The 14152-nt window shown below is 32.8% G+C and overlaps 1 protein-coding gene across 3 annotated transcripts in view; it reads right to left on the bottom strand.

Annotated features, from left to right (window-relative positions):
- stxbp1b (syntaxin binding protein 1b) overlaps positions 1 to 14152 on the bottom strand; it is a 60483-nt gene that overhangs the window by 16351 nt on the left and 29980 nt on the right. For 2 of the 3 annotated variants that reach the window (XR_015490296.1, NM_001089376.1), the window contains 6 exon segments: positions 12386 to 12458; positions 7465 to 7514; positions 6055 to 6136; positions 5890 to 5966; positions 2900 to 2978; positions 2667 to 2770 (listed from right to left, as the gene is read on the bottom strand). Coding sequence is in view for 2 of the 3 variants with exons in the window: in NM_001089376.1 (NP_001082845.1) it covers positions 2667 to 2770; positions 2900 to 2978; positions 5890 to 5966; positions 6055 to 6136; positions 7465 to 7514; positions 12386 to 12422 (429 nt within the window). In the remaining variant the exon portion in view is untranslated. 3 annotated transcript variants of the gene reach the window in all.

Below are 14152 nucleotides of genomic sequence, written 5' to 3'. Positions count from 1 at the left end.
TTCAGCTTGGTTGACTGTTATCAAGTCAAGTCATCTTTATTTCTTTAGCACTTATTACAATGTCAATTGTCTCAAGCTTTGCAGATGAATAAAGAATACAAATCCATAACAATATTTCAGGTAGTGGAACATATTCAGCATATCAGACAGACAACAGTCCAGTGGCTGGTGTAGTTCCAGATTAGATTAAAAAAAATGTCTAGGAATGATCCACTGATCCCCCAACCAACCATGCCAGAGATTGACAGTGCCAAGAAACCACATTTCTACCAGCATGAATTTGATGAGCGTGAATGTCACTGTACCACAATTTACTGAAATTACAACAATTTATCAATGTGTCCATCTCCATCTCGAATCAATTTTGTATAGCGCTTTTCACAATAATCATGTTTCGAAGCAGCTGTACAAAAGGTTTATATTATTGCATTACATTTAAAATTGGAAAAATTAAAATTATTAGTTACAATAACTCTATTAGTAACTAATAACTACTGTAGGCTCACACGTAATCTGCGCGTGCAGAAATCCACAGATTTCCACAGACATTTAGCTTATAATTGAGTCTATTTATTTACTTGAGTAAATGTGTGTAAATTAATATTTATTCCGTTTTTAAATTAATTTCAGTAATAATATTGACTAATATGAAAGTGTTGATTTGATTTATTAACAATACAGTTTATAAAGTAATAATTTCTGTCCTTTAGTTGATGTATTAAATGATAGACTTGCTTTGTGTACCAAATAAGTGGCTCTAGATGGATTTGCATTGTAAACATTAAGTAAAAAATAAAAGGTATTATTTTTTTATTTCATATATTAAGTTTTTAGCTACAATACTACCAAAATAAATCTGCATAAATCCGCAGATTTTTACAAAATTCTCAGCAAAAATAGCAAAAATGTCTGCAGGTTCACTCTGGCCCTACTAATAACTTTAACTAGTAATTTATTGTGCTTAACAGTTAAAGTTATTACATAGTTAGCCTGCAGTTTTATAGTACAGGGATTCTCAACCGGTGGGCCACACCCCACTAGTGGGCCTTAGCAATCCTGCAGGTGGGCCGCAAGAGCTTAAAATTAACTCTTAATATTATACTATAATTTTTGGATTACATCATTAATATGCTATATTAAAATGATGGAAGTAATGCACTTTCTTCTGTTGTCTGATCGATTACTTCAAACTCGCTGCAAAAACATCCTCATGATGATGGTGTTTGCAACTAGTACACATGAGTCTGTTAATTCCCAAACTATGTGTGAAGGAAACTGAAAGTCTCTCTTTGTGTATTTTTGTGTGAACTATTTAATATATCGGCATAGTTGTCCAAATTAATGTCCTGTGAGTGTTTTATAATGAACGTGTGCCCATACAGGAGGATCTAGCAAGGCTCAATGGTGTTTCTGCCATAGACTGTAAAATAAACTTGCATATGAGCTTGAGACACGCTCTGCCGGAGCTGTTCAATGTTCCTCCCAGCGATCTCCCAATACCCAATAATAACCTCCATCAGATCGTCGTGTTTCAATAGATTTAGGGTGTTTTACAGTTTTACATTTGTTTGTATTTTTATGAAAAGTAGATATTTGTCAGTAGATACTAAAGTCAGTGCAGTTTAAAGCAGAAGCTGACCTTTTGCAATCTCCCAGTTTACCTGTGGTTCTCTTTGAATCTGTGTATGTGCAAACTATTGGAAAAAAAATTAGCTTAAAGGGACTAATCATTTTGTCCTTAAAATGGTGTTTAAAAAATTAAAAACTGCTTTTATACTAGCCGAAATAAAACAAATAAGACTTTCTCCAGAAGAAAAAATATTATTAGACATACTGTGAAAGTTTTCTTGCTCTGTTAAACATAACTTGGGAAATATTTAAAAAAGAAACAAAAATCAAAGTGGGGCTAAAATTTCTGACTTCATTGTATATATTATAGTTTTAGTTTATATATATAATTACATTTAAATAAAAGTTAAAATATATTAGAGATTTTTTTAGATATAGATACATTTTAGAAAAAATTCAGACAGGTGGGCCTTCAAAGATTGATCGGAGAAAAAAAAGTGGGCCCCAAAGTGAAAAGGGTTGAGAACCCCTGAGTTGATGTCTCTGTACATGTCCAATGAAGTGTATTTAGTGTATATGTTGTCTTCGAAGTCTTCAGTGGTTGGCATCATGTTCTCTATGTGGTCCACATATTCGGCACACATTATTCCAAATAATCTACAGCAACAGAAAAACCTCTTTCTCTCCCTCGGCTTGACCTGTAATCCATATTAGAGTAGTATATGTCTCCCTATCCTAACACACTAGCCTCAACATACTGCCCCATCTGTCATACTAACAAAACCCTACTGACATCCAACCATCGGTCCTTCTCACTGGCTGCCTGCTGTCTCATTGATGGGGCATTAGCCAATGGGCAGCGGGATTAGGGCTGTGGCAGGGAGGGCTGATTCAGCCACTCCTCAGGATTAATTATAGAGGGCAACAACAGTGGATTGGAAGCCCAGAGACGGCCCGACCAAAGCTGCTCTCGAATGTTCCAGTCTCATACAAGCAGGGCTCTTGCTTTCACCAATCTATAAACCCAGATCTCTATTGTTCCTCCTGAGAATCTTTTCTTTGCTCTGGCCTCTATAATGTAGAGTTTAAAATCTCACCTGTGATTCGTAGGGCAGGAAGGCGATGTGAATCTCAGTCAGCGTCTTGATGGATTTAGAGGCACGGGATTTACTTAGCAAGTTGAACAAGGAGTCTGGAATTGCTAAAATCGGAAAACAAGAATGAAATATGAGAGTATGCTAAATGTAATGAATAATAATGTATTAGATGTGGCAGTAACCTAATGGTGAAGGCCAAACCAAAAGTAAAACACACTACATATCACACTAACCATCAGTGAAGAAGACATGTGCCCCTCTGTATATGGGATTACGAGGATCTCTGAAGTCATTGATGAGTCCCTCGACTGACTGTTGAAAAATGTAGACATACAGTTGATGTCAGAATTATTAGCCCCGCCCCCCCTGTTTATTTTTTTTTACCCAATTTCTGTTTAACGAAGAGATGTTTTCAACACATTTCTACACATAATACTGTAGTTTTAATAACTGATTCCAATAACTGATGTCTTTTATCTTTGCCATTATGACAGTGCATCATATCTTATTACATATTTATCAAGACACTTCTATACAGCTTAAAGTGATATTTAAAGGCTTAACTAGGTTAATTAGGTTAACTGGGTAGAATAGGGTAATTAGGCAAGTTATTGTATAATTATGGATACTTCTGTAGACTATCGAAAATATATAGCTTAAAGAGGCTACTAACTTTGACCTTAAATATATATTTTTTAAAGTAAACAAACGTTTTTATTCTAGCCCTAAGTAAAACAAATAAGACTTTATCAGGAAAAAAAAAAAAGTTATCTGACATACTGTGAAAATGTCCTTGCTCTGTTAAACATCATTTGAGAAATATTTGAAAAAGAAAACAAAATCAAAGGGCGGCTAATAATTCTGACTTTAATTGTATGTAAATTATGAATATTAATTATATTTTACACGTATATTACTGGTCCAAAGTTTGGGGTCAGAAGGATTTTAAAATGTTTTAAAATGAGCTTATCCTGCTCACCAAAACTCCAGTTATTTAATCAAAAATACAGTACAAATTGTAAAATTGTGAAATGTTATTGCACTATAAAATAACATGTTGTTTATCATTTAATTTAATCATTTATTCCAGTGATTTTAAATATGAATTTTAAGCTTCATTACTCTAGTCTTCAGAATCACATGATCCATCAGAAATCACTCTAATATTAGTTATTATTATTATTATTATTATTATTAATGGTGAAAGTAATAAAACCAATAATGACTGGAGTAATCATTTGAGACTACAGTACATATAATACAAAAGCAGTTATTTAAAATTGTAATAAATATTTGACAAATAATTTTTTTTTATTTCACATTTAATACAAATAATTGTTTTTATTTATATAAAACTTGAAAAAAAAAACTGATCCCAAACTTTTGACCGGTAGTGTTTATATTTTTATATATCTTCTATATAAAAAACTAAATATATAGTAACATTCAAAATTCAGACAGCTTTGTTAGAGACACTTCTGTTTGAAAAGCTAAGCTTTTTATATTTTTTATTTCTATAGCTATATTCTTCATATTAAATTTTAAAAATATTTTATATTTGATATTTTTTTCTATAGCCGTATCTTAAACTACTTCTATAGCTAACATATTCTGTGTTTTCACTTCTTATTATATTCCTGTTCAAACTATGTGTTTTGCTCACAAAGGCTGGATTTATTTTTGCTTAAATATACAAAACAGCATATTTATGCTGTAGTTTTTTTTTTTTTTTTCAAATGCCATTTATTTTATTGATTCCACAGCCGAGTCATTTCTTGAGTCTTTAGTGTCTCATGATCCCACAGAAATCATGCTAATATATTAATTCGGTGCTAATTAAAGATATTATTTATTATAATTTATGTTAAAAAAACATAACAATCACAAGACAGTAGACAAATGGATTAATGACCTAAATGTTGCATTTTGATATTGGCATAAAAATAAAACAAATAAAAAGTGATTATCAATAGATATCATGTTGATATGCATAGAGTTATGCATACAGTTATTTATGTTTAAATTGTGCTTTATATTTATGTGGTTTTCTTTCAGAGTTAAAAACATGCTTTGCAACATTGTACAAGTGTCTATGTGGAGTAAAAGTATTTATTACGTTCTTATTGAGCCTAAACTTTTCAAATAAATGTGCATGTATTTCTTGTGGTAAACGTTTACAATAATATTTAATTTGTTTAGACTAGTTACTATATTAGTTAATATGCACTAACAATGACAAAAATACTACATCATTTATTAATTATGAAGCTAATTTCCACACTTACATTTCAAATTATTATTTGCTTTTATATTGTATCTTTTGTTCACAGTGCATGAACTAAACAACTACATTTTTACTAATAAAGTTAACAAATGCTTTAAAAATATAGTGCTCATTATTAGTTCATGCATGTTTAAATGCTACGAAAAACCTACTGTACTGTAAGTGTTAGCGTATATATACTTTATATATGTTACACTGTATATGTTTCAAGAGTTCACACTTAGCTGATAATCAATAAAGCGTATTTGGCATGCTGTCCCGGGAGAGAGCCCTGAGCTCGTAATATCCTCGAGCCCAGGGCTCCCTCCCGTTAGAAGGGCGAGAGGGGAATTCGAGGTCAGGTAGGTCTCGAGAACTCCCCTGCTTGTCACCGTGAGAAGTGTAAACTCAGGTTGTATTGGGTGATAATTTGTTTTAGTCGATTGGCTATGGTTTATGTTTTTGGACGGTGGGAGGAAACCAGGGAACCCGAGAAAACCCACGCGAACACGGGGAGAACATGCAAACTCCACACAGAAACACCAACCGGCCCGATGGGTTGGACTGGCGGTGTTCTTGCTGTGAGGCAACAGTGCTAGCCACTGGGCCACCGTGTCGCCCGATCAGAAAAAGTGGGAGGATGTAGGGGTGGAAAGGGGGGGAGCTTCAAGACGAAGATAACTGGAGTGAAAAACTCAGGTTATTTATAATGCTTCCGTAATCATCTAATAGGGCTGATTACGGAGCTAACAAGGAGCCAGCCGTGTTGATTATAAGCACGTGATCCTCTCGAAATTAGTTTATGAATAAACCACACTTAATTAAACATGCTTGTCATTTGTAAAGAACTGATCTCTAAATCAATCTATATCAATGAAATTGTATTTCATTTTGATGGCTTTTTACAATTATTTCGTGTTTTGTGTCCACAAATAGCAATGAAAACATGAGACAGGTTACCTCATCAGATGGAGTGATGAGAAATATGGCCTCCATTGTTGGAAGAGGCTCACGTTTCTTTGTTATGTCTTCCACGACTGGAAAAAGAAAGAATGTTGCATTATTATATATATAGTCATGTCAATTCGTGCTTGGTTTTAACATTTCTATGAGAGTGAAACTCACTTGTAATCCCTTCAGACATGATGTCGGTCATTTTACAGCAGGATGAGACCATTCTCATGCTGAGCTTGTCCACCACCAAAACCTGAAAGAGAAAAGCATACATTATACAGTATAATGTAGTACAACATACAGCAAATCCTTATTGACATTACATCTACAGTAGACCAGGAGTGTCCAAACTCAATCCTGGAGGGCCGGTGTCCTGCATAGTTTAGCTCCAACTTGCTTTAACACACCTGCCAGGAAGATTCTATTATATCTAGTAAGAGCTTGATTAGCTGCTTTAGGTGTGTTTGATTAGGGTTGAAGCTAAACTCTCCAGGTCACCGGCCCTCCAGAACCCAGTTTGGACACCCCTGATCTAGACTGAGAAGACAAGCATGACACAACATATTGAATCTGCAGAAAACAGATTTATTTATTTTTAACACGTACGGACAAACTGAAGATTGTGTTTGACTTCACATTTCTTGGATTTACAATTTTTTTATGGTAAGTGGTTGTAGACAATTTATTTGGGCTAAATTTAATCATACTTTTTTAATGTTTAAATTCAGCCCATATAGATTGTTTGCAACAATTTTGCTAAAATCTTTTTTTTTTTCAGTGCAAATATATCCTGCACATTTAATGGAGAAATATCTATCACCCTAATTAACTAATTGACCTTATTCTGCAATATGGAAGTTTTGCAATTGTTTTATAACTTACAAATCGGTTGGCTATGGAAGAAATGGCAATAGGAATAATAAACAGCAGAAAACAAAAAGTCATTCTGTTTGCTCTACAAACAAGTGCAATCATGACTATACATAAAAAGTAGAATAATATAATAAGAAAATATCCCTTTGCAGCATCAAGAAGCTGGTTTTAACGTCTAAAAATCAATGGAAGTGAAAGAGATGGGACGTTTCAATTCCAATGGCCGTTCCCGCTTGTACGTGAAGAATACCCAGTAGGCACACAATGTCATGTGATGTTAATATTGAGTTAGATTTAGTTCATGATGTCAAGTTACCAAAACTCAACATTTAACCAGCATCCAAGGACATTATCTTGATGTCCAATAACGACGCTATTTGGTTAATTGTACTGTATGTTGTGTTGGAAAGTGATCAAAATACAACATCGAGCCAACATCATATTGACATCAAATACTGCCTTTTTATTGTCATAGTGGTAACGTCCACACAATATCAAACTGTAACCTCATTTAACAATTATTTTTGGTAGGACATTGGCCTGACGTTGAGTTTTGATGTCAACCCGATTTTTAAACAAAATGCAACGTCCCCACGAAGTTAGGGTACAACATCAATATTACGTCATGTTGATGTCCTGTGCTTGCTTGTTAAGGTCAATAAGCATATGATGTTCTCTTGCAGGAATGAGGGTGAGATTCATGTTTACCTTCCATTCTCCCTTCTTCTTCACCTTCCTAATGACATCGTTCATAATTTCTAGGAGTTAAACAAAAACAGGACCAATAATGTAATTGGAATAACACATGAGACAATGATCAAACATTTTGCATACAAGAGTTTAAAGAGATAGTTCACCCAAAAATCTAAATTTACTCACTATTTACTCACCCTTAAGCTGGTATAAACCATTATGGGTTGAACACAAAAGAAGATATTTTGAAGAAAGCTGAAAACTTGTAACCATTGACATTCATGAGACAAAAAACAAATGTGGAAGTCAATTGTTGCAGGTTTCCAACATTTTTCAAAATACCTGCCTTTATGTATAAAAGAAAGTCAAACGGAACAAGAGTAGAGTGAGTAAATGATGACAGAATGGTCAACTGTGCATTAAAGCAAAGGTGAATAAAAGTGAGAGTCAAGATAACAGGAAATGTCACAAATTTTAAGAAATAAGTGCCAAAAAAGTTAGTAAATGGTAACTTTAAAACAAAATGTTAGATTTCTGGTTCTTATAAAACTGTCACATAAAAAAGTGAATAATAATAATGTTACAAATTATAAATGCTTCATTTATATTATGGTTAACACTTTGTCTGTGACACCTTTAGCTACAGTACAACAGCGATTCAGACAAAGATCTTTTCAAAGACTCCAGCTAAAAATGTGCAGTTAAAATGGTTAAATGGCTAAAAAGAAATGAGCGATTCCATGCAAATGTCAAACTGGCCATGAAAAAAGGAAAAACAAATGAAAAATAAGTCATTTTTGTTTTATTTAGAACCAACTCTTTACCTTTTGATAATTATATAAAATACAAATATTATTTCTAAGTTTAACTCACACAATTTCTACAAAGTATGTTGTGTACTGTAAATTTGTATACTTTTTTCGAGTCACGTCAATTTTGCATGCTTATTTCCCTTATTTAAAATTTTTAAAAAGTGACCAAATATAAGATATTTTTACTGACTCAACTCTCTGGCTACTTGTTTTGGGAAATAAAGACATGTTTTAATATACTGTTATCATATTCTTCTCTGTAAATTATGTTTCAATTTTTACTGCAAACCTCACATCTATAACGCTGGAATTGCTCAAATATAGTTGGTACAGGTGTTTGATGATGGGCATGTCTGCCATAGTCTAAATATATTTGAAAGGTGTGTGCTGAAACACTGCATAATCACATACTTTAACAGACTTCTACACTTCATGCACACTCAGCCCATTGAGACAACAGTGCAAAGCATGGGGTGTTACAGAGACTGAATATTCTCTCTTCCTTTGAATCTGATCTTTAAAAAGACCTGTGACATTTGCAGAGTCTAATAGTCTTATTGCAAATGTATTTATTTATTTATTTATTTTCAAAATTGTGTACTGTCATAAGAGCTGCACGATATTGGAAAAAACAGACATTGATATATTTTTTTTTTCCTGCGCTTGATGTATTGTGATTTGAATATAATTTCACAAGATGACCTGAGCAACACTATTTGGAAAGTATTTATAATTTTAGAGGAGAGCATGTGCATAAAATATACAAAATTATACAAAAATATGCCAAACAAAATAAGCACATATGAAAACAACAGAACAAAGATCAAAATAAAATAAACAGCGCTTTGTAGTCTTGGTGGATTCTAACAGCATTGAGGCTCAGAAACACAACAATAAAATCTAAATTAACTGTGTATAGTTTTCTTTGTATAATTAGAGTTTATCTTTAAAAAATGTTGTGCCCAGGTGGCTTAAATTTGCCTGAAATTGTGGTCACTAGGCTGAAAAATACATTAATACTAAAGTCTTTTATACTATTTGATTAGGTCAAGTTTTATTACTTCCAGCATGTGATGTGACTTTTGCAGATTTGCACATTGCTAAATCGATGCTAAAACAATATATTGTGCATCCCTAAATGTCATATTCATTAATGTCTATACATTTGGAACCAAGACAAAAGAGTGATTTTTGTGTATTGTAATCATCATTTTTATTTATTTTCATTTAGATAAACCCTTAACTGTCAGCATACCACAGGTGATACATTTGCAATTACATATTTAAAACAATACCTTACTCTAAAACTAAACTAATCTATAACCTATCCTTAAAACAGATTCAACCTTAATTTAACATATAAACTAATTCATGACAAAGGTTTGCAACAAGAAAAACAAAACAAAAATCCTAAGTATAGTGCGAGTCATGTCGTTTAATGTCAGTACTCACAGTTATGCAAAATTAGTTTTTTGGTTAAATATTCATAGCACAACATTTTCTAAAGAAACATATTGTATCCCAGTATAACCCATATTTTATATTTTACAAAGGTCTTCTATGTGTTTGTTAGGGACTAACAAATCAAAGATCATCAAACGGATACTGTGTTAGAATATGGTGACTACTTGATAAATACTGGGAAAAAAACAAATATGTAATATTACTGCTTCTTATATGTTTTCACATAGTGATAATGTTTGATATTGCGCTTAAATGAAACCTCACTGAAAGCCCCCTTTTTGATACATCAATTTCAAATTCAGATTATACTTTGTTTGACTTTGATTTTCTGTCAGTTTTAGGGAAAAACAGGTTTAGCAAAAACATGTTTAAAAAAACATTATAAAATAGATGTATTGTTTTATTATTTTCATTAATTGAATGTTTTATTGAACTGTTTCCACTTCACCAACAGTGGTCTGCTGACAGTCAAGAGTGTTACAGTTGTTATGACTTACTAAACACTGATGTAAAATGTCACCCAGTGTAACACTAGTTTGTTTACCCAAATATAATACCAGAAAGCAAATTAATTTGACGTCACTTGTTTTACACATTTCTTAGAAGTTTTTAAATCAATAATATTATATTATATTAAATCAATTGTATGGTTATTTTTATTGTCTCTGATTTAATATCACTGGCCAGATTAGGTATATATATAATCAATGTTACTCGGACTCATTTTTTTTTCTTTTTTTTTTCCCTAAATGTTATTTAAAACTTGCTTTCTATGCATATCAACATGATATCTATTCATAATCACTTTCTATTTGTTTTATTTTCATGCCAATATCAAAATGCAACATTTAGGTCATTAATCCATTTGTATACTGTTTTGTGATAGTTATGTTTTTTTTCTTTCTTATATGACCTTATGGAGATATTTATTGTACTTGTTATGTACATATTTTCTTCTTTTTATGTTATTAATTTATTTATTTTAGTGTTGTTTTTATTGTTTCAGTGCACTTATTCAAGCTTTAATAATAATAATAATTTTAAAAATAATGCAAATGTACCATCCTTGTCTTTTGTGACATCAAAAAGGGAAACTTTATTTTATTATTTTAAATGATATATGTTGTGTGTTGTGAGAGAAGCCCAGCAATCACAGGCCTAATCTCTTGCCAATCCTCTTACACCACCGGCCTCTCTATTTTAGTTCTTCCTCTGTCTCTCTTTCTCCTGCTCTTTGTCACTCCTTTTTTCCCCCTTGTTCTCACTCTTTCAGTTTCTCTTCGTGGCGCTGGATGTATTCACAGTGGACCTGAATCATTTTTACTGTCCTCCTAAATTCTCCATTGAATTGTGCAATCCCAAACGCAACAGCTTTGTGCAGTCATATAACACATTTCACAGCTATTGACGCTGGATCTGTCAGTTCTGACACTCAGAGGTGTTGTTGCATTAAAATAAACTTGTGATGAAGCTCACAGCCTATTACTGAAACTGCAGAACAACAAATCAACATCCAGTCTGACAAAATAACAGCGTATAAAGAGGCTGCTGGTGAGATATATAGTTAATTGATATAGGCAGAATGAATATTAAATTGATTTTAAAAACCAGTCTGTCTAACAACAAGACTCGACAGAAACCTCCTATAGCATTTTTGTTGTAATCTGCCTTCATTTCATTTATGCATGGTGTCGATCGCACACTTGCCAAAGTAATAAACACTTATACCTGATACCTGTTTTTGTCTAGCAGTATATATATGGAAGCAGAACAATGAGCAAAAAAGACACATGTATATGGCAAAAAGTGATGTCTTGATTTGCTAAAAGAATGAATGCGAGCATAAATCATAAAATATTCTCATCAGTCCTTGATTGCCTCTAAGACCGGCACATATGAAAAGGGGAAAATATATATTTTACATTAGAATTTTAGAAAATATCTGTGAGAAATGGAGAATAAAGAAACAAAATGCTCATATAAATCCATAAAACAAGTGCAGAGTATCACATTTGGGACGCCATGACTGATATTATAAGTATTACAAAGGCAATTGTTTTAGAGCTATTAACAACATACTGTATATCATGTAGATTTGTTTAATAGCTCTAAAAACAACTGCTTGTCTGAATTATCTGCATTATTTGTATTCAGCTCAATTTTTCACTCTTTGTGCGTCCATCCATGCATCAGGACTATGAGCCGCCCCTCATATCTGGATCCCTAATCCCACAGGACTACACAGATTAGTGTGTAGCCTATCTCAAATGCTTGTGTGCTTTTAGCAATATCACAGTTATTCTATGTAATGTGTAGCGCCTGACACTCATTATAATATAATATAATATAATATAATATAATATAATATAATATAATATAATATAATATTAAGCAATTTAAATAAATAAGCTCAACTTAAATAAGAATTTAAGTAGAGCAGTATTGTTGTATGAGGTTTATAGGCTACTGTTTGTGAGTATGGGCCAACTAATATTTGATAATACGTTAACACACCCTTCATGCTAACATGTACAGTACTACACAAAGTACAAATGTCAATGAAAATGGCACTAACTCCACACGTTACAAATTTTCAACATGTCCGGTCCAAAAACAGCCGTATATCTGCCATACATAAACTTAAGGAAAACATGTCTTACTTTCTCCGACAATCGCCTTGAGTCCCAGAGATGCCATCCTGAGTGCTCGCTCTCGCCGCCGGACTCGGAGTGCGCGCGCTCGGATCTACAGTTGGTGTAAATGGGATGTGGCTCTTGCGTCGATGCCTAATCCCAGCACACGCCTCCGCAGCTCCTTTGTTGACATATGCAGCATGTCTTGTAAACATACACACATTTGTGCATCTATGAAGCTCAGCTTTCTACGCAGATTTCATCATGTTTCACGCCTGTAGTGGTTTTGGAGCATATGCTTTAACAAAGTGAACTCAACGAATTTGCATAGGATATAAAATTAACGTGATGAAAATAGTGACGTTTGGGTGAGAATGGTTGCAATCTGTTTAATAATAGGTGCGCCTGTAAGATGCGCGAAAAGACCACTTGGTGCCCACTAGAGGGAGACATCGACTTGTTATCCTGCCGCGTTTAAGTGGCCATTCAGAGATGCTTTGCTCGTTTGGATTATTTAAATGAATATGTATGTAAGACAGCCATCTACAGTATGATAACCCGTTATTTTACAGGTAAAAAAATGCTAACTGACCCAGCCAAGGCTCAAACCAGCGACCTTCTTGCTGTGAGGCGACAGAGCTACCCAATGCGCCACCATAACGCCCCATTTTTTTATTATACAACCAAATAAAAAGTTTTATTTTCTTTTAAGTTATGTTTATTCATCAAGAACTTTACATCAAAAGTGACAGGTAAAAGACGCACTACTTAAGATTTTTACTAATAGTAGTTAGTAGTAACTAACTAGTAGTTTTTACTGACTGACATAAACCATTTAATACCTCATGTTGTACTTTTTAAAATAATATAGCTCATTTCCATCCTGGTATTGTTAAACTCTGTCTCTCTAGATTTGCAGTACAAATCTTAATTTTTAAACCAGATTTATTTCTGTCTTATTTTATACATATTATTATTTGTGTTTTTGGTTTAATCTAACTGAATTTCACTGACTGTACTTGCACTCTCTACAGTCGCACTTAAGATTTATCTAGTGTAATCTCATGTAAATATCTTAAGTTTACTTCCTTTTGACCTACTCTATATCAGTAAAGCAGAATGAGATTCTTATTTTGTATGTGAATCCACACAATGTTCTAAATTAATATCACACTTCATAATATGTTTTATATCATAATTAGATCTTTTTTTATTAATTGCCCCTAAAGAATGGAAGTGGAATGCAATAACATGCCCCATAGAAATAGGTGGAGCACATTATAATGTCTAGGAACACATTGAACATGACCGACCATATGGCAGCTTATAACTGATCTAATGGAAAAAAGAAAAGAAAAGAAAAGAAAAAAACAAGAAGCACTAAAATATTTTGTTAAAAATATAACATTAATAAAAAAACAACAATTATGTGTTTTTTGTTGTTTTTTAAATAGGCCTTAAAAAAGGCTTGTGATGTTTTTTTTAACAACACACAGCTGGGCAAATAGATGAATAATTAAATCTAATTAATATTATATAATAATAATAATAATAAGTTTTTTAACATGTCGTGTAATTAGAAACTGCACATTCAGCAGACAAAAATAAAGAATTTAAAAACTTGACTTAAGGAGTATGATTTTGTTAATGTGAAATGAAATTAAAATTTTGGAATGAACCATCCCATTACACTGGGTTTTCATTGTGGAAGATGTTATTAAAGCAGATGTATTTAATGTCTAGGTGACAAAGTATACACTGACAAATACTGACAAAGAACAACAGCTTATAATT

Source organism: Danio rerio, chromosome 5, assembly GCF_052040795.2.
Source record: "Danio rerio strain M-AB ecotype USA chromosome 5, GRCz13ab, whole genome shotgun sequence".
Taxonomy (NCBI): Eukaryota; Metazoa; Chordata; class Actinopteri; order Cypriniformes; family Danionidae; genus Danio; species Danio rerio.
This window is presented reverse-complemented; position numbering and strand designations above follow the sequence as displayed.